Here is a 19,367-nt window from a genome sequence, read left to right as displayed (position 1 = left end):
CCTGGAATTCACTATGGAGTCTCAGGGTGGCCTCAAACTCAGGGCAGTCCTCCTACCTCTGCCTCCCGAGTGTTGAGATTAAAGGCATGCGCCACCACATCCGGCTCCATTCTATTTTTTTTAATTGACAGTTTCAATAATAGACAATAAACCATGGTAATTCTGTCCCCCTACCTTCCCCCTTGAACTCCGCTCTCCATCATATCCCCTTCCCCTCTCAGTCTGTCTTTTATTGTGATGTCATCATCTTTTCCTCCTGTTATGAGGGTCTTATGTAGGTAGTGTCAGGCACTGCGAGGTCATGGATATCCAGGCCATTTTGTGTCTGGAAAAGTGCATTGTAAGAAGTCCTACCCTTATTTTGGCTCTTATATTCTTTCTGCCACCTCTTCTGCAATGGACCCTGAGCCTTGGAAGGTGTGATAGAGATGTTTCAGCGTTAGGCATGTGTCTGTCACTTCTTCTCAGCACTATGGTGCCTTCTGAGTCATCCCAAGGTCTTCACCATCTGAAAAGAGAAGGTTCTCTAACCAAAAGTGAGAGTAGCATTAATATGTGGGTATGAACATTAAGAGAAGTAATTACCGGAAAGTTTGGAATATATGCATTTAGCCAGACACCAGCAGACGTTACACCCCTAGGGCTCATGTCCCAACCCTCCCCATCATAGGTTTTCAATTATCAGTCATGTATTCCTTCCCATGGAGCAGGCCTCTAGTCCCATTAGAGAGTGATTGGTTACCCCTATAACAGACATGACACTATTGCACCTGTTGGCTCATTTGGCCTGGCTGGCCAAATTTAAGGCTTGCAGTGTCCACTGTTGTTTATCTCCACTGTTGACTTCTCTGTCTGCCATGGAGCTGCATGCAGCATAGCTTTTTCCAGCTTTCTACCAGCTAGTCTACACTGAGGAGGTTTTCAGCTCAGCTCCAGCAGGCTTTCTCAGTGACCTTGTGGCCCAAGTATATGGAGTCTTCAGCAATAGGGTCTTACCATCTATTCCTGGTGGGAAACCAAGAGCCTTGGCAATGGCCTGTAGTGTTTTGGGGGCATCAGGGACCTCCCAGACCAACAACTCACTGGGAGGTATCCCATCCATGACAATGAAAAATTTCTAGTAACAACTTATGGCTACTGGGTGCACCATTCTCCAAAAAATGTTCCCATATGACTTATTTATATCCTCTTAGGTTTTGATTAGCCCTTCCTCACCTTTCCTTTACTCAGTCTCTTCCCCGACCTCACTTAGGCCTTTCCACCCCCGTTAATCTGTTCTACTTACATATATACAGCGCCATCCCCTTTAATCCCCTTCTCTCCTTCCTCCCTTATATCCCCTCTCTAGATTACTGGCCTCTGATACTGAGTTTTATTCCAGCTCATGTACAAGTCTAAAGATGTATTTTTGTCCTTTTTAAACTGTACTCACTTGAACTCCGGGTCTTCAGTGAGAAACATGCTTGTCTTGTTCCTATGGGTCTGTCTGCCATTCTTCTGCCGGTCCACTTCTGACTGGGAGGAGCTGGCAGGAGAAGCTGTCAAGGCTTACTCGGTGTGGTCTGTCAGCGTCAGGGAGACTGGGTGCCTGGAGCAGTCCGTAGAGCTGCTGTTCTCCACGGGCAGATGAAACAAGATGTCTTAGAGAAAAGAAAAGCTAAAATATTCAACATTTAACATTCACATTCTTTGATTTCCTGTTTATGCCAGGGATAAATACGTAACTTTGCGTATGAGAATATTATTAAGGCTTTTCTGATGAAACTTTGCCCATGGCTCCTTCCTCAGTGGTGACAGTAAGGCCTCTTCTATCTTGGGACTTGTCATAGAGGCCAGAGTCAACACCTGCTTAGTGACACACGGAAGTTTATTTTTTGGTGTGGTGATTTGATTCAGGTGTCCCCCATAAACTCAGGTGTTCTGAATGCTAGGTTCCCAGCTGATGGAGATTTGGGCATTAATGCCTCCTGGAGACAGAGTATTGTTGGGGGCGGGCTTATGGGTTTTATAGCCAAATTCCCCTTGCCAGTGTTTGACACACTCTCCTGTTGGTTAGGGGGTGATGTCCACCTTCTCATGCCATCATTTCCCTCTGCCATCATGGAGCTTCCCCTCGAGTCTGTAAGCCTAAACAAATCCTTTTTTCCCCAAAAGCTGCTTTTGGGTGATTTCTCCTAGCAATGTGAACCTGACTGCAACAATTTGTTTTTCTTTGAATTCCACTCCAGCCCAGGCTGACCTGAAGCTCACTCTGTCACCCGCCCAGGTTGGCCTTAAATTCACAGCATTCCTCCTACCTCAGCCTCCCCAGTGCTGGCATCAAAAGCATGAGCCACCATGTTTGGCTCACAGGCTAGTGTTATTTATAGTAAGCTTTATTCTATGTAAGTCTAAAACTTGGGAGAATTGTCTTAAATCCTTAAAAAAAAGTGAAAATAAAATTTAAATGAAATGTTTAAGCATTATCAATAATTGGTAGCTCCCCTTTGCCACATCTTGTGTGAAAATGAAGAATGCTTTCAGAAGTCAGACTATTGACATTCCAGAAGATGTTGATATCACTCTGTGAGGATATGCAGTTGTGAAGGGCCCGAGAGGGAACACTTGGGAGGACTTCAGTCACATCCATGTAGGGCTCAGTATCTGGCTAATGCTCACACTGTCTGCTGTCATGTAGAGAACGCGACCAGGACCTTACACTGGGCTCTGTCACAGATGAGGTGTGTGTGAGCTCCAGTCATCATGAGCGTCATTCAGGAGAATGAGCCTCTTGTGGATCTGAAGATAGGGTTCAGGCGAGGACAGGTTTTGCTTATCCAGTATCTCAAGCCCAGAAAGATGACAGCCCTGAGGAAAATGATGCTCAACTTGTTTCAAATTCAGCTGCTTTGATTCAGCAAGCCACAACAGTTAAAAACAAGGATATCTGAAAAATTAGGATGGTATCTGTTTCTGATACAGGAATAGTGCAATAGTCTGATGAAGAGAATTGGAGTTATCCAGCTATAGAAACAAGATCCTTGATTAGGGGCTGGGGAGATGGCTCAGCAGTTAAAGGCACTTGCTTACAAAGCCTGCCTGCCTGATTCTTCAGTACCCATGTAATGCCAGGTGCACAAAGTGGCGGATGCATCTGGAATTAGTCTGCAGAAGTGAGACCCAGACTTGCCGATTCTCATTCCCTCCTTTCCCCTTGAAAATAGTTTTTTAAAATTTATTTATTAGGGAGAGAGAGAGAAAGAAAGAATGGGCATGCCAGGGCCTTCAGCTACTGCAAATGAAACCCAGCCACATGCGCCACCCTGCGCATGGGCTTACGTGGGTACCTGGCTCCTTAGCCTTTACAGCAAGCACCTTAACTGCTCTGCTATCACTACAAGCCCCAGTAAAAATATTTTCTAAAAAAAATCCAGGATTATAAAATCAATCTGAGGGCTAGTAATACAACTCAGTGGTAGAGTGCTTGCCTTGCATATGTGAGGCCATAGGTTCAAATATAAGCTTCACAAAAAAAAAAAAAAAAAGGAGAAGAAGAAGGGAGAAGGAGGAGAAGAAATAGATACAGAAAATCAAAACTCACAAGTATATGGTTAGTGCATACCACAGTATGCATTTGTGCGTGTGGAAGTCAGAGGGCAGCCTGGGGGGTTGGTCCTCTCCTTCTACCTTATTTGAAGCAGGGTCTCTTTTGTAGTTTGCTGCTGGAAGTCCAAACTAGCTAGCCTAGCTTCAGGATCCTTTTGATGGTGACTCTCCTTGTAGATGCATTGGGATTACAGACACTTTGCATCTGGCTTTCTTCATGGGTTCTGGGGATCCAAAATTGGGTTGACAGCTTAAAGCGCATCTATATTCCTCCTGGCCTTCAATCTCTTGTCTGTTAATGATGTAATTAAAAAAATAATAAAACAGGGCTGGAGAGATGGCTTAGCGGTTAAGGCATTTGCCTGCAAAGCCAAAGAATCCTGGTTCAATTCTCAGGACCCACATAAGCCAGATGCACAAGGGGGTGCATGCATCAGGAGTTCGTCTGCAATGGCTGGAGACTCGGGCACGCCCATCCTCTCTCTCTCTAAATAAATAAATACAACATATTTTTAAACAATTGCATAAAACTTGTATTGAAAGGTTTTTTTAAATTCATTTATTTTTTACTTATTTGAGAGCAACAGACAGAGAGAGAAAGAGGCAGATAGAGAGAGAGAAAGAGAGAATAGTCATACCAGGGCCTCCAGCCACTGCAGATGAACTCCAGATGTGTGTCCCCTTGTGCATTTGGCTAACATGGGTCCTGGGGAATCGAGCCTTGAACCAGGATCCTTAGGCTACACAGGCAAGTGCTTAACTGCTATGCCATTTCTCCAGCCTGAAAGGTTTTCTTTTCTTTTTTTTTTTTGAGGTAGTGTTTTGCTGTAGCCCAGGCTGACCTCGAACTTTCAAACTCACAGTGACCCTTCTAACTTTGCCTCTCAAGTGCTAGGATTAAAGGCATGTGCCACCATGCCTGGTGATTGAAAGATATGTAACTAAAATACACCATTCTTAAGTCAGATTTGATGGCATACACCTGTAATCCCAGCACTCAAATGTGAAGACAGGAGGATCAGAAACTCAAGGTCATTCTCAGCTTCATGGCAAGTTTGAGCCAGCCTGGGCTACATGAGACACTGTCTCAAAACCAGCAACAGGCTTGAGAGATGGCTTGGCAGTTAACATGCTTGCTTGCAAAGCCTAACAACTTGATTTCTCTTCTCCGGTACCCACATAAAGCCAGATGCACAGAGTGGTGAATGCATATGGAGTTCCTTTGCAGTGTCTAGAGGCTATGGTGCACCTATTTTCACCCTCTGTCAGCTTGCAAATAAATAAATAAAATTCTTTTAAAAGGAACAACTAAAAAATGCCATAGACAGATAAACAAAAACACCCCATATCTTAATAATATTTTGTAGCACTCCATGTTTTGTTAGTTCTTAAAGCTTAGGAGTTACTGTTATTTGTTTGTATCTTGGGAATTGACTGGCTTTCCAGGTAGCATAACAAAGATTTTACTGTGTGAGTAGACTTCCTCTCTAGTGAAGTAAATGTGAAAGGCGATTTAGGAGCAAGTAGAACACTTAAGGCCAGGAAAGGCACTTCGGGCAACTTTCGGTATTTCAGAGGTTGACACTTGTGATGTTTTGTGGCTTGCCTGAGGAATGGAGGGCTTCTTTGTTGGGTTCCAAGTGTCCACTGTGTGCCTCAGCCTCAGAGGACGCCCTAGCCAGATCCAAGCCATGGCATTGGTAGAGAGTCTTTGGCAGTGTGGGATCAATGTGCGGGACTGTGTTCCAGCAGCCATATTTAAAGGCAATCAAGTGTGAATTTTGTGTACATTTTGTATTTCATAAAATATTCAGAAACGTTTTCAGAACTGTTTATAAATGTGAAAATCATTCCTTGCTCGTGGGCTATACAGAAAAACAGACAGGGATGGTTCCACTGTTCCAGCCATCTTGCATGACCCCAGCCTGCTCCAGTCACTGAAGCTTTGTGGCAAGACCTCATGCCCTCTACTCCGCCGTCCCTTGGCAACTACTGGCCCTTTCATTTCCATGTAAATGTGTGTATTATGACAACCCTGTTGGGGGTTCAGCTGTCACACTCACTGACTAGACTTGTCGTTCAGACCTTTGTTCTCTTCTTCCAGGAAGCGATTATCATGTCCTGTGGCTCAGCTCCTCTGGCTACTGTGACAGGAGGGGCAGGTAGACCCCGTCCTGTAGAGCCCAGGGTGGTGCCACTTGTGGAGGCCTGACTCAGGTGTGTCACGATGGCCGACTCTCTCGGGTTGTGGTGACTTGTGGCCGACTGTCTCAGGTTGTGTCACTTGTGGATGACTGTCTCAGGTTGTGTCACTTGTGGATGACTGTCTGAGGTTGTGGTGACATGAGGCTGACTGTCAGTTGTGTAACTTGTGGCTGTTTGTCTCAGGTTGTGGTGACTTGTAGCTGACTGTCCCAGGTTGAGCTGTTTCTCTTTCCTCCAGTAGGAAGACAGGGGTTTGTTTTGAAATTGGTTTTATTTCAGAGAGACGATATGAGAATGGCTATGCCAGGGCCTCTTGCCTCTACAGAGTAACTCCACGTGCATGTGCCGCATTGTGTATGAGGCTTTATGTGGGTGTTAAGGAATCACACCTAGGCAGGCAGGCTTTGCAAACAAGGCCCATTAACTACTGAACTGTCTCTCTGTTTGTTTCTTTAACTCATATGAACTGGGTTTCATTGCTACTTAAATTTCTTTAGTGGCTTTTTCTGGCTCTCAGGATCAAATCCCAAACCCTGACCCTGCGTGACTCCTGCCGCCTCCCGCCTGTCACGCTCACCGCCCTCCCGCCTGTCACGCTCACCGCCCCCCGCCTGTCACGCTCACCGCCCTCCCGCCTGTCACGCTCACCGCCCTCCGCCTGTCACGCTCACCGCCCTCCCGCCTGTCACGCTCACCGCCCTCCCGCCTGTCACGCTCACCACCCTCCCGCCTGTCACGCTCACCGCCCTCCCGCCTGTCACGCTCTCCGCCCCCCGCCTGTCACGCTCACCGCCCCCCCCACCTGTCACGCTCACCGCCCCCCCGCCTGTCACGCTCACCGCCCCCCCCACCTGTCACGCTCCCCGCCCCCCCCACCTGTCACGCTCACCGCCCCCCCGCCTGTCACGCTCCCCGCCCCCCGCCTGTCACGCTCTCGCCCCCCGCCTGTCACGCTCACCGCCCCCCCACCTGTCACGCTCTCCGCCCCCCGCCTGTCACGCTCCCCGCCCCCCCCGCCTGTCACGCTCACCGCCCCCCCACCTGTCACGCTCACCGCCCCCCGCCTGTCACGCTCACCGCCCCCCCCGCCTGTCACGCTCACCGCCCCCCCACCTGTCACGCTCACCGCCCCCCGCCTGTCACGCTCACCGCCCCCCCGCCTGTCACGCTCACCGCCCCCCCCGCCTGTCACGCTCTCCGCCCCCCGCCTGTCACGCTCCCCGCCCCCCCACCTGTCACGCTCACCGCCCCCCCCACCTGTCACGCTCACCGCCCCCCCACCTGTCACGCTCACCGCCCCCCGCCTGTCACGCTCACCGCCCCCCCGCCTGTCACGCTCACCGCCCCCCCGCCTGTCACGCTCCCCGCCCCCCCACCTGTCACGCTCCCCGCCCCCCCACCTGTCACGCTCACCGCCCCCCCACCTGTCACGCTCACCGCCCCCCCGCCTGTCACGCTCACCGCCCCCCCACCTGTCACGCTCCCCGCCCCCCGCCTGTCACGCTCTCGCCCCCCCACCTGTCACGCTCACCGCCCCCCACCTGTCACGCTCACCGCCCCCCCGCCTGTCACGCTCACCGCCCCCCGCCTGTCACGCTCACCGCCCCCCCACCTGTCACGCTCCCCACCCCCCGCCTGTCACGCTCTCCGCCCCCCGCCTGTCACGCTCCCCGCCCCCCCCACCTGTCACGCTCACCGCCCCCCCCGCCTGTCACGCTCTCCGCCCCCCGCCTGTCACGCTCCCCGCCTGTCACGCTTACCGCCCCCCCACCTGTCACGCTCACCGCCCCCCGCCTGTCACGCTCACCGCCCCCCCCGCCTGTCACGCTCACCGCCCCCCCCACCTGTCACGCTCTCCGCCCCCCGCCTGTCACGCTCCCCGCCCCCCGCCTGTCACGCTCACCGCCCCCCCACCTGTCACGCTCCCCGCCCCCCGCCTGTCACGCTCTCGCCCCCCCACCTGTCACGCTCACCGCCCCCCACCTGTCACGCTCACCGCCCCCCCCGCCTGTCACGCTCACCGCCCCCCCCACCTGTCACGCTCACCGCCCCCCGCCTGTCACGCTCTCCGCCCCCCGCCTGTCACGCTCACCGCCCCCCCACCTGTCACGCTCACCGCCCCCCGCCTGTCACGCTCACCGCCCCCCCCACCTGTCACGCTCACCGCCCCCCCACCTGTCACGCTCACCGCCCCCCGCCTGTCACGCTCACCGCCCCCCCACCTGTCACGCTCACCGCCCCCCACCTGTCACGCTCACCGCCCCCCCGCCTGTCACGCTCACCGCCCCCCGCCTGTCACGCTCCCCGCCCCCCCCACCTGTCACGCTCCCCGCCCCCCCGCCTGTCACGCTCACCGCCCCCCACCTGTCACGCTCACCGCCCCCCCCGCCTGTCACGCTCACCGCCCCCCACCTGTCACGCTCACCGCCCCCCCGCCTGTCACGCTCACCGCCCCCCCACCTGTCACGCTCACCGCCCCCCGCCTGTCACGCTCACCGCCCCCCGCCTGTCACGCTCACCGCCCCCCGCCTGTCACGCTCTCCGCCCCCCGCCTGTCACGCTCACCGCCCCCCCACCTGTCACGCTCCCCGCCCCCCCGCCTGTCACGCTCTCCGCCCCCCACCTGTCACGCTCACCGCCCCCCCCGCCTGTCACGCTCACCGCCCCCCCACCTGTCACGCTCCCCGCCCCCCCGCCTGTCACGCTCACCGCCCCCCACCTGTCACGCTCACCGCCCCCCCGCCTGTCACGCTCACCGCCCCCCCACCTGTCACGCTCTCCGCCCCCCGCCTGTCACGCTCTCCGTCCCCCGCCTGTCACGCTTACCGCCCCCCCACCTGTCACGCTCACAGCCCCCCCACCTGTCACGCTCACCGCCCCCCCGCCTGTCACGCTCTCCGCCCCCCGCCTGTCACGCTCTCCGCCCCCCGCCTGTCACGCTCACCGCCCCTTTATTAACTGAGCCATCTCGCTAGTTAGTGAAATATCTTGAGTCATTTAACATTTTCTATGTGGCAACATAATGCTCTGGTTTTTGTTATCCTTGCCTGAGCCATCAAGTGGTCGAGTTAGGATGATGATAGGTGACTTCTTGTGTTCATTAAATGTATTCAGCATGTATTTTTTTTCTCAATTTTTATTAACATTTTCCATGATTATAAAAAGTATCCCATAGTAATACCCTCCCCCCCACCTTCCCCTTTGAAAGTCCATTCTCCATCATATCCCCTCCCCATCTCAATCAGTCTCTCTTTTATTTTGATGTCATGGCCTTTTCCTCCTCTTATGATGGTCTTGTGTAGGTAGTGTCAGGCACTGTGAGGTCATGGATATCAAGGCCATTTTATGTCTGGAGGGAGCACGTTGTAAGGAGTCCTTCCCTTCCTTTGGCTCTTACATTCTTTCCGCCACCTCTTCCGCATTAGACCCTGAGCCTTGGAAGGTGTGATCGAGATGTTACTCAGTACTCTAGCCATTTCTTTCTAGCACCATGATACCTTCTGAGTCATCCCAAAGTCACTGCCATCTGAAAAGAGAAGATTCTCTACCCAAAGTGAGAGTAGCGTTAATATAAGGGTATGAATATTAAGAGAAGTGCTTACCGGGCAGTTTGATAAGCATACTATATATATTTTTCTAGACGTCAGCAGATGTTACACCCCTAGGGCTCATGACTACCCCTGTTTTAAGTTTTCAGTATCAGGGATGTATTCCCTCCCATGGAGCGGGCCTCCAGTCCAGTTGCAGGGCAGTTGGTTTCCACCATGACAGAGGTGCCACTATTGCACCCGTTGGCTCATTTGTGCTGGCTGGTCAATTAAAAGGCTTGCAGTGTCCACTGTTGAGTATCTTCACTGGTGGTATCTCTTTCTCCTATTGAACTACATGTAGAATGGCTTCTTCCAGCTTTCTGTCAGCTGGTCTACATGGAGGAGGTTTTCAGCTCAGTTTCAACAGGATTTCTCTGGCCTTGCAGCCCAAGTATGTGGAGTCTTCAGCAATAGGGTCTTACCATCTATTCCTGGTGGGAAACCAAGGGCCTTGGCAATGGCCTATAATGTTTTGGGGGCACCAGGGACCTTCCTGGCCAACAACTCACTGGAGATATCCCATCTCTGGCACTGAAAATTTTCTAACAACAATTAATGGCTCCTGAGTGTTCCATTGTCCGAAACCTTAGAATTCCTTATGATTTATTTGCATAGTCTTAGATTTTGATTAGCCCTCCCTCCACCTTCCCTTTACTCAATCTCTTCCCCTGCCCTCACTTTGGGCCTTTTCATCCCTGTTAATCTATTCTTCTATTTACATATATACAATACCAACCTTGTATTAAACATGTATTTAAAGAGAGCTTATATGGGCCACAGCAGACCCAGGCACAGGGCCTTGCCCTCCGGGAGCCTCAGGTGTGCGGCAGAGTTAGAAGTGCAGCACACAGTCACATTGCACTGACCCCTCCCAGCCTGACGCATGGACCCACCCTGTGAGTGGTGGCTGTGAGATGTCCAGGACTTCCTAAAGAGGAAGTGTTAGGGGCTGGGCTGGTGGCTGAGTGGTTTAAATGCGCTTGTTTGCAAAGCCTGACAGCTGGGGTTCAGTTCCCCAGGACTCATGTAAAGGCACACACACAGAATGACACGTGTCTGGAGTTCACCTGCAGTGGCGGGAAGCCCTGCTGTGTCTATTCTCCACCCCTCCCCCCCAGACATTCTCTCTTCTTTATCTGCCTGCAAATAAATGATTTTTTTAAAAGTAATATTAGTTTTCCAAGAAATGTTTCCTTGGCCAGCATGCCTGTTGTTTCTGTTCTGCTTACCTTAAACTTTAAAAAATTATTTATTTATTTGCAGGTGTGTGTGGATGCATGCATGCATGTGTGTATGGGTGTGCCAGGGTCTCTTGATGCTGCTGATGAATGTCCATCCTGCTTTACATGGGTGACTGGGGAATGGAGCCTGGGCTGGCAGGCTATTCAGGCAAGTGTCCTTAACTGCTGACCCATCTCACCAGCCTCTATATCATGTTTTGAAGTTCAGAAAAAAAAAAAAAAGAGAGATTATAAAAGATCATTTGAAGAAAACTCCAAATTGTTTGTCCAAGAGCCCAAGAGTTCCTGAGGTCACTGATAAAGACAATCTCTGTGTCCTCACCGCCTCCACCTGCTGCTGCTCAGGTGCCATGCCCACCTTGTATTCTGTTTCGCACCAAGCTGGTCACCTCAGATCAGCCGTGGTCTCCCCACTGCCTGTAGTGCTGTTGACTGTGCCCTCCTGCCACTTCCCTGCCTTGTCTCCACATCACCATTTTTCTCCCTCCTGGCATGGAGGGGTCCTCTCTGCTAGGCTGTTTGGGAAAATCCCATCACTAAGGTATTTTTTAACAGCAACGATGTTTCTGTCAGTTGGGATAAAATCTTACTATATAGAATTTTGCCTTTCTTACAGATTTCTTGATAAGGCAGGTTTCATGTCCCCTCTCTTTGAGGAGGGAAGGCCGAGGCTGCCACCCCAAGATGTCCAGCACCTCCCGCCTACTCTGGTAGGCGTGTTGCCCTCAGAAGGAACCTGTCCCCAGCCAGCACTGGCCCTTCCCCACGCCCCACCTCAGGACTCAGGCTCTTCTCTGTTCCCCCGCCTTCCTGACTGAAGGAGAGATCGCTAGTCTTTGAGTCAGCATGGAAGAAGGAGAAGGACATCGTGTGTAAGGAGATGGAGAAGCTCCGAGTGTCCATCCAGACCCTGTGCAAGAGCGCCCTGCCCCTGGGGAAGATCATGGACTACATCCAGGAGGACGTGGATGCCATGCAGAACGAGCTGCGGCTGTGGCACTTGGAGAACCGGCAGCACGCAGAGGCCCTGCACAAGGAGCAGAGGTGGGGCAGGGGGTGGGGGCGGGAGGGCTGCTAGGAGGAGAGGTGCGTGTGCGTGCGTGTGTGCGTGCGTGCGTGCGTGCGTGCGCATACACGTACGTATACGTTTGGGGGAGGCTGCAGGAGGAGTAGAGAGATTGAGGGCAGAGGTGACAGGAGAAATCTCCCTCTAAGTTACTTTCTCTTTTCCTTTCATTCTTTCTCCCATCCAGAGGAGAATTTGTTTTTTCTTGTGCCTCACCACAGTCAACCTGTCTTCATAGCCGTAGAAAAGATAGGGAGCTCGTGTCCACAGACGAGATTTTCAAAGACACACAGAACCTTGTATATGAACACTTTTCCGTGTGTCCCCCACCGTTTGTGTTGTTATGTTTTGTTTTTAGTGTTGAGGATCGAACCTAGGGACTTCTGCATACTTGGTAAGCACTATAACACTGGACAATATTCCAGCTATTTTATTTTGAGACAAGGCCTCACTCAGTTTCCCTGCCTGTCCTTGAACTTGTGCTCCTCCTGCCTCAGCCTCCAAGTAGCTTGGAATATAGGCATGCACCATCATATTTGGCAACAGTTCCCAAAGTTTTCTATTTTTGATTTGAAAGTATTTTTAGTTTTACTCTAAAAGAAATGCTAATAAATCCATTTAAAATTGTGCCTTCAAAGGAAAAAAAAGCCACCAAGAGGCAACATTTGTTTTAGGTAAATGTTAGCCTGTATTTATAGTCAGTGAGCCTGAAAGAACGGAGCTACATCAAGTTGTGCCTTCGGGAACTGTGCTTTGACAGAGAGTACACCCGTCCGTCCATATGATAAGAAAGCTGCATGGGAATGCAGTCCTACTTTCTCATGTTCGTCTGTTTATTCTTTAAAAAGTCTGCTAGGGGGGTTGGAGAGATGGCTTAGTAGTTAAGGCACTTGCCTTTGAAGCCTAAGGACCCAGGTTCGATTCCCCAGAATGTAAGCCAGATGCACATGGTGGTATATGTGTCTGGAGTTCATTTGCAGTGGCTAGGGGCTGTGGTGTACTCTTTCTCTCTCCGTACATAAATAAACAGAAACATTTTGAAAAGTCTGTTAAGGTTGGAGCTATGCAGGTGGAGGAAGCACGTCACCAGGACTTGGTGTGGTCTGCATGGTAATGGCTAGCACGGCTTCCAGTCTGACTGGTCGCATTAGAGAGGGGTGTCAGGCCAGTCACGGTGGCTCCTACATGTGATCCCAACGCTTGGGAGCTGTCCCTGCTAACAGGTGAGCCGCTTGTCTGAGCAGTACGGAGACCCTCCAGGCCTGGTGAGCCTCGTCTTGTGAAGAGGGGTCCTCTGCCACGGAGGGGCTGGACTTCGGCTCCTGCCACTTCCCTGCTGTCCCTGCGGCTTGCTGTCGCACACGTAGTTTAAGGACTCCAAGCCTGCGCTGAGAAACACTAGCCTCCTCTTCAGTCTTGTTTTCTGTGTGTAAGTCTCGTGAGCTGCCCATGTAGCTCACTGGCAGCACACCTGGCCTGCAGGAAGTTCACAGTTCAGGACCTCAGGCACCCCCGGTTTGACTTCCGGTTTGCTGTGTCAGGTGTGAGTGGTGGCCATTCCTGTCATTCCTGGAGAAGACTTGGCTTCCCCTTTTTCTTGGGCTGAAGCCATTCCTTTGCTTCCACTGTCTTTCGGTGCTTGGGTGAGAGGCAGACAGAGCCGACAGGAGGCTTACGGCCGCTGGTTGTGTCTCCGGCAGCATCACGGACTGTGCTGTGGAGCCCCTGAAGGCAGAGCTGGCAGAGCTGGAGCAGCTGATCAAAGACCAGCAAGACAAGATCTGCGCCGTGAAGGCCAACATCCTAAAGAATGAGGAGAAGATTCAGAGGATGGTGCACAGCATCAACCTGACCTCACGGAGGTGAGTGCCCACCCTTCAAAGACTTGAAAAGTCCCCTTGGTTGAGGATGGAAAGGAAGACCAGGAAATAAACTCTGAGTTCCAGTTTGCTGAGAAAATGGACTGTTTATGATGTCATGATCCAGCCACGTTTCAGAGCGTTAAAACCTGGGTACATTAACTACATTAAAAGGCCATGTTTTCTTACCTCCTTCCAGACACAGTGCTTGCTGTTTATAAATAGCTCTCCAAAATGCCTGTGGGATGTTGTTTTCCCCTCTTGTTCTCTGTGTTTCTGCTGCAATCTGTTTAACCCTGTACCATAATTTTCTAGCAGGTAAGTAATGTCAGCCCACTAGGGAAACAGCAACCCTTTTTTCTGTTTTAACTCTGCTGAAAGGACTTCATACTGGCAAGCTGAGCATGGCTGACTATGCTTTTTAGTAGGCCATTTATAAATGGGATGAGTCTTGAAATGGTTAAACCATATTTTTAACCTGTTTCAAAGTGCTAATTTCAGCCTCTGTCCTTGTAAGGCACACGTCACTGTGTGAGGTGTCCCTCTTTATTAACTGCACGTGCTTCTTTATGCAGTCATCTCATTGGCCCTCCCCTTCCTAGCCCTTGCAGCTCACTCATCTACAGGAGAGTCAGTCTGACCTCAGGGCATGGTGTGGCAAGATACTGCCACAGACTGGCCTCCTCCCAGTCCTCGGCGTCTTTCTGGGCTTTCTCCAAGTGGCTGCTGGTGGCGCCCTAGCCTCCATGATGTGTCACTTTCCCTGTGCGCAGGTGTGTGTACCTGAGGGACAAGCCCGGAAGGAACTGTGGAAAAAAGGGTGCACTGAGTTACAATCTCTGTTTGATGTTTTTCATTTTTTAAATTGTTTTTTAAAGCAAGGTTTTTTAAAACATGGTTTATATTTAGTTTTTTACCTACATATAATATTGTAAATACTTATTAAAGTCTTAAGTTATTGTATAAAGGATTTCACTGTGTTGGAGACATACTGATGGGCTTAAGGTCTTGGTCCTAATCCTTACATTCTAGATATTGTATTTATTATGTAACCCAAAGAGGGCCATGTTAAGTGTGAAGAGTTGCCTGATGGCATTTATTTCGCTTGGTTTTTGTCTCTGCAGTTCTAGAATGAGTGTTAGTAAGGGAGTGGCGCAGCCTCTTGAGTCTTAATGATGTTGGAACACTGGTCCTTTCCTCAAGCGCACCGCACACCTTCACTCATGGCATTGTACTGAAAACTGTTTGGGGGAGGGGTTGTGAGCTAACTAGTCCTTTGTGCGTTCCTAATCTCAATTCTACTGAGTTGAATGTCTTAGCCATAACCCCAAATGGACCCCATTTTGCTTCAAATTGAGATATATGCCTTCTATGAATTTGTATATATGAATAGAATTTTTATGTTGCAAAAATTACATACATTGTATGTGAGTAAAATTTTTTATGATGTAGTCTATGAAATTGTATCATAAAGTTTATTTTCTTTTATATGTAAATCATTAAAACAATCACCTATTTTTCCTATGAAGAGTGTGGATTGTGCAATCAGTTGGGACAGGAACAAATAAGCATTTGTTGTTTCAATTCTGTAGATGTATACAGGGTGATCTGTATTCCTTTCTGGTGTATTGAAGTTTCATGAGATAAGTAATCATTTACCAAAAAATCTAATATCATGTAGGAAATATTTGAAGGCCTCTCTACTTGTGATTATTACTGCATCATGTAATATACAAATAATTTAGTCCCAACCTTTCTTAATATTTTGGGAAACTATAGAGGTGTAATTTTTAAATATTTACCCTGCCATGGTTTATACGCTTGCAAGGAGCTGGAGTCCCACTTGAGGAATTTGACTTACAGCTTCAGCTGATAGTAATCTATGTTCACAAGAGCTAGGGAAGTCTCTGGGAAAAAAACATCTGAGGAATAACAGGCCTGTCCTGGAAGCTTAAAATCCGAGGGTGCCAGAGTAGAACTTGGTCCATAGTCATTGTGTCTATGGTGTTAGCTATGTAACAAGTGAGGAGTAACGTACAAGGAAGGATGATTAATGATTGGCATACACCCTAAAATGGTGACTTTTTAAAAAGGACAAGTTTTAGGTAGGGAACTGGCTGTCAAACAGATGGTTGAGTTGCATACAAGAATGACTGGTAAAGGCTTTGAATTTGTGACTTCCCTTAGGAAATAGGACTCCAGGGGCTAGGAAAATTGCTTATTGGGTAAAATCACTTGATATGCAAGCATGAGGGCATGGATTTGGTCTCCAGCACCCACATTAAAAAAATTTATGGGCTGGAGAATGGCTTAGTGGTTAAGGCACTTGCTTGTGAAGCCTAAGGACCCAGGTCCTATTGCCCAGTACCCACATAAACCAGATGCACGTGGTGTGGATGCATCTGGAGTTCATTTACAGTGGCTAGAGGTCCATTCTCTCTCTTTCTCCCATGCTCCCTCTCTCAAATAAATAAGTAGCCAGGCGTGGTGGTGCATGTCTTTAATCCAGCACTTGGGAGGCAGAAGTAGGAGGATCACCATGAGTTCAAGGCCAGCCTGAGACTACATAGTGAATCCCAGGTCAGCCTGGGCCAGAGTAAGACCCTACCTTGAAAAACCAAAAACATATAAATAAATAAGATTTTTAAAGTAGGTTGGTAAGGTGGCTCAGTGGTTAAGGCGCTTGCCTGCAAAGCATAACAATCTGGGTTCAGTTCCCCATTACCCTTTAAGCCAGATGCACAAAGTGGCTTATGTATCTGGAATTCTTCTATAGTGGCTAGAGGCCCTGGTGTGCCCATCCCCACCCCTTGTGTATCTCTCTGCTTGCAAATAAATAAATAAAATACTTTTAAAAAAGTTTTATTAAAAAAAGTTGGGAGCTGGGCATGGTGGTGCATGCCTTTAATCCCAGCACTGGGTGGGCAGAGGTAGGAGGATCGCTGTGAGTTGAAGGCCAGCCTGGACTACAGAGTGCCTTCCACATCAGCTTGGACTAGGGTGAGACTCTACCTTGGAAACAACAAGAAGGTTGGGCACGGCTGCCGCATGCCTATTACCCCGGTGCTGGGGGAGCAGGGGCCGGTGGACCTCTGGGGAACACTGGTCTAACTGAAAAGTGGGCAGCGCCAGGTTCTTAAGAGACGCTGTTGCAGGGAAGTAAGACAAGAGCCATAGAAGAGGGTGCCTTACACCCTGCTGTAGGCGCTGCATGCATACGCAGTGTGTGCATCTGCATGCACGTGAGCATATGCCGCACCCACACACACACCTTATACAACACACACCAAACAAAATACGATTTCATTTCCAACACCCGTTTTCTCGCCACTGAGAAGTGCCAGTGTACAGAAGGCTCTTGAATGGGAGCAGAGACTGCAAGCAGTCCAGTGGTGGGAGACAGAACACCGGGCCCCCTTGCTCTCCTAAGAGCAATTCAGAATTCCTGTGTGGACAATTGAGTCCCGAGTCCGGCCGTGGGGACTTCGCCATCACCACACTGCCCCCTTCAGGCTGTCAGCAGGCTGCTCTGCGTACCCTAGCTATGTAAAATGTCGCGCTCACAAGCTGGGACTTAAACTAAACAGATTTCCTATAGGAAACACACACAATCACACTCCACTAACATTGCTTTTATGGACATTCCCCCAGAAATATTTCTCCCTGGAAAAATAAATTCACAGGATGTAATTAAACCCATTATGTGTATGTTGGCACTGGCTGCTCTTAAGTGCTTCACCAAATGGGCCACTAAAGAAAGAAATGAAGGCTGGCTTTGTTCCTGTCTATCAACAGTGATGTTCCTAATTGCGACACAAGGCGCTCTGTTGCTTTGTGACTTCAGAAATAGCCTTCCACTTGTTCCTTGCCCAGGGCAATGCCATTGCGCCTGGCCCCAGTGTGACCTCCGCAAAGAAACAGTGAAGACAGCCTGGTGGCAGCTGGGTGGCGGCCTCAGCTTCCATGACAGCTCCGCTTGAGCGCGTGTTCTCTGGCTTAGGCCCCAGAGGAAAGAAGTCCAGGCATGTGAGTTACCTTCTGAGAGAAACGTCCCCCTAACAACGTGCTCTTGGGGAGCTGGGCGCTGCGTCTTTCCCCCTTCTCCTTTCTTCCGGGTGTTTTGGAGAGCTCTCCTTTAACTCCAGCAGGGCTATGGCTGGGCTTGCCCCTGACTTGTAGTGGCCATGTGACCCATGAGGGAAGTCAGAGTTGCTCTCTGGGTGTGTGTGGGGACATGGGGAGAACTGACTCTCCTGTGACTGCTGAGCTTGGAGCCTGATGGCTCGTAACAGGCCATAGAACAGAACAGTTGAGCCTGTGGAGATTGCAGCTCATGGGAGGATGTGATGGCACAAACTACTCACTCCACGGACAGGAGTAAGGAAGGGGCAGGCCCCTCATTTCCCCAGGGATCTCACATTGTGCCACTAGGCCTCCTGCCTCCAAAGGGTCTCACCCCCTTCCAGTAACGCCACAAGTTGAGGACTAAGCCTTCACTGGCCTGGCCTTTTACAGGATAAGTCATAACAAAGTTACCCTAACTCCAAGGTGAGTTCATCCCGACAGCCTTAACTGACATTGACAAAGACCCTATTCCCAAGTTAGCTTGCATCCACAGGGCAGACTGTGGCCTGTCTGTTTTGAGAGGCCACGCTTTTAACCCACTATAGGTTTTAAGGGACAACGTTCTACTTTGCTTGTCCCAGTACTTCTTTACCCCGGTGCCTACAAGAGATTTGTCAGTTCTGGCTGATGAATGACTCTGATCCAATAACAGGTTCCCACGAGAGAAACAAGTGCTAGTCCCAAGAGAGGACCCTGCGTGTCTTCAGGAGATAGCTTTAGGGGCAGCTGAGAAGTGAGGAGAGAATTGCCATGGGAGAGCACATGGGTGCAGGAAGGCTGTGAGTCCCAGGTCTTGCTTGTAGGGCCCTGCATGGGTGTGGATGACAGCTGGGGTGATGTGGGGAGGGAAGGGACTGTATGCATGTGCACATGGGAGCTGGAGAAGGGGTTCTCTTGTGAAGGGCCTCAGATACCCAGCTAAGGAACATAGCATTAGGCCTTCTGTTGCAGCCAGGTTCGCATTGCTGATAGAAATCACCTCACCAAGGGCAGCTTGTGGGAAAAAGAGGTTTATTTTGGCTTACAGGCTCGAGGGGAAGCTCCACAATGGCATGAGCAGAAGGTGGATATCACCCCCTGGCCAACATAAGGTAGACAATAGCAACAGGAGAGTGTGTCAAACCCTGACATGGGGAAACTGGCTATAACACCCATAAGCCCGCCCCCAACAATACACTCCCTCCAGGAGGCGTTAATTCCCAAATCTCCATCAGCTGGGAACCTAGCATTCAGAACACCTGAGTTTATGGGGTACATCTGAATCAAGCCACCGCACCTTCCAAGGGTCATCAAAGGATCTGTGAGTCACCGTGACAGAGACCAGCTGTTGTGGGAGGAAAACTTTACCAGCATTTAGGCCGCAGAGGGGACAGGACGATGGCTGGCCTGCAATGTGGCATCTGTTGGTCTTGGGCTAATGGCCACGCCTCATCTGGGGTGCGGTCACGTTCAGACCTACTTCCGCTGCCAGAGTTTCTGTTCCTGGGGTCCTGTGAGCCTCTTCCCCCTCAGGCTGAGGTTTCTTCAGTTCCAAGTCTCCCCAGTGTACAGTAGGCCCCATACGCAGGCAAGAGTGTAGGCCTGTTGCAGCCTTGCCCCACTGCCTGCACAGCTGGTGAGCTCCGTTTGGAGGCCTCAGCTTTTTTTTTCTTTTCAACTTTTTTTAAATTAACAACTTCCATGATTATAAACAATA

The 19,367-nt window shown here is 50.3% G+C and overlaps 1 protein-coding gene across 2 annotated transcripts in view; it reads left to right on the top strand.

Annotated features, from left to right (window-relative positions):
- The window catches only part of LOC101616850 (ankyrin repeat and SOCS box protein 1), an 89,052-nt gene that overhangs the window by 43,122 nt on the left and 26,563 nt on the right, over positions 1–19,367 (top strand). For both annotated transcript variants that reach the window (XM_045146698.1, XM_045146697.1), the window contains exons 14-15: positions 11,442–11,665; positions 13,388–13,549. In XM_045146698.1, the coding sequence (XP_045002633.1) occupies positions 11,442–11,665; positions 13,388–13,549 (386 nt within the window). The remainder of the gene's footprint in view (positions 1–11,441; positions 11,666–13,387; positions 13,550–19,367) is intronic.

Source organism: Jaculus jaculus, chromosome 4 (assembly GCF_020740685.1).
Source record: "Jaculus jaculus isolate mJacJac1 chromosome 4, mJacJac1.mat.Y.cur, whole genome shotgun sequence".
Classification (NCBI taxonomy): Eukaryota; Metazoa; Chordata; class Mammalia; order Rodentia; family Dipodidae; genus Jaculus; species Jaculus jaculus.
Note: the sequence above shows the minus strand (reverse complement) of the source record. Positions and strands in the feature narration are given on the sequence as shown.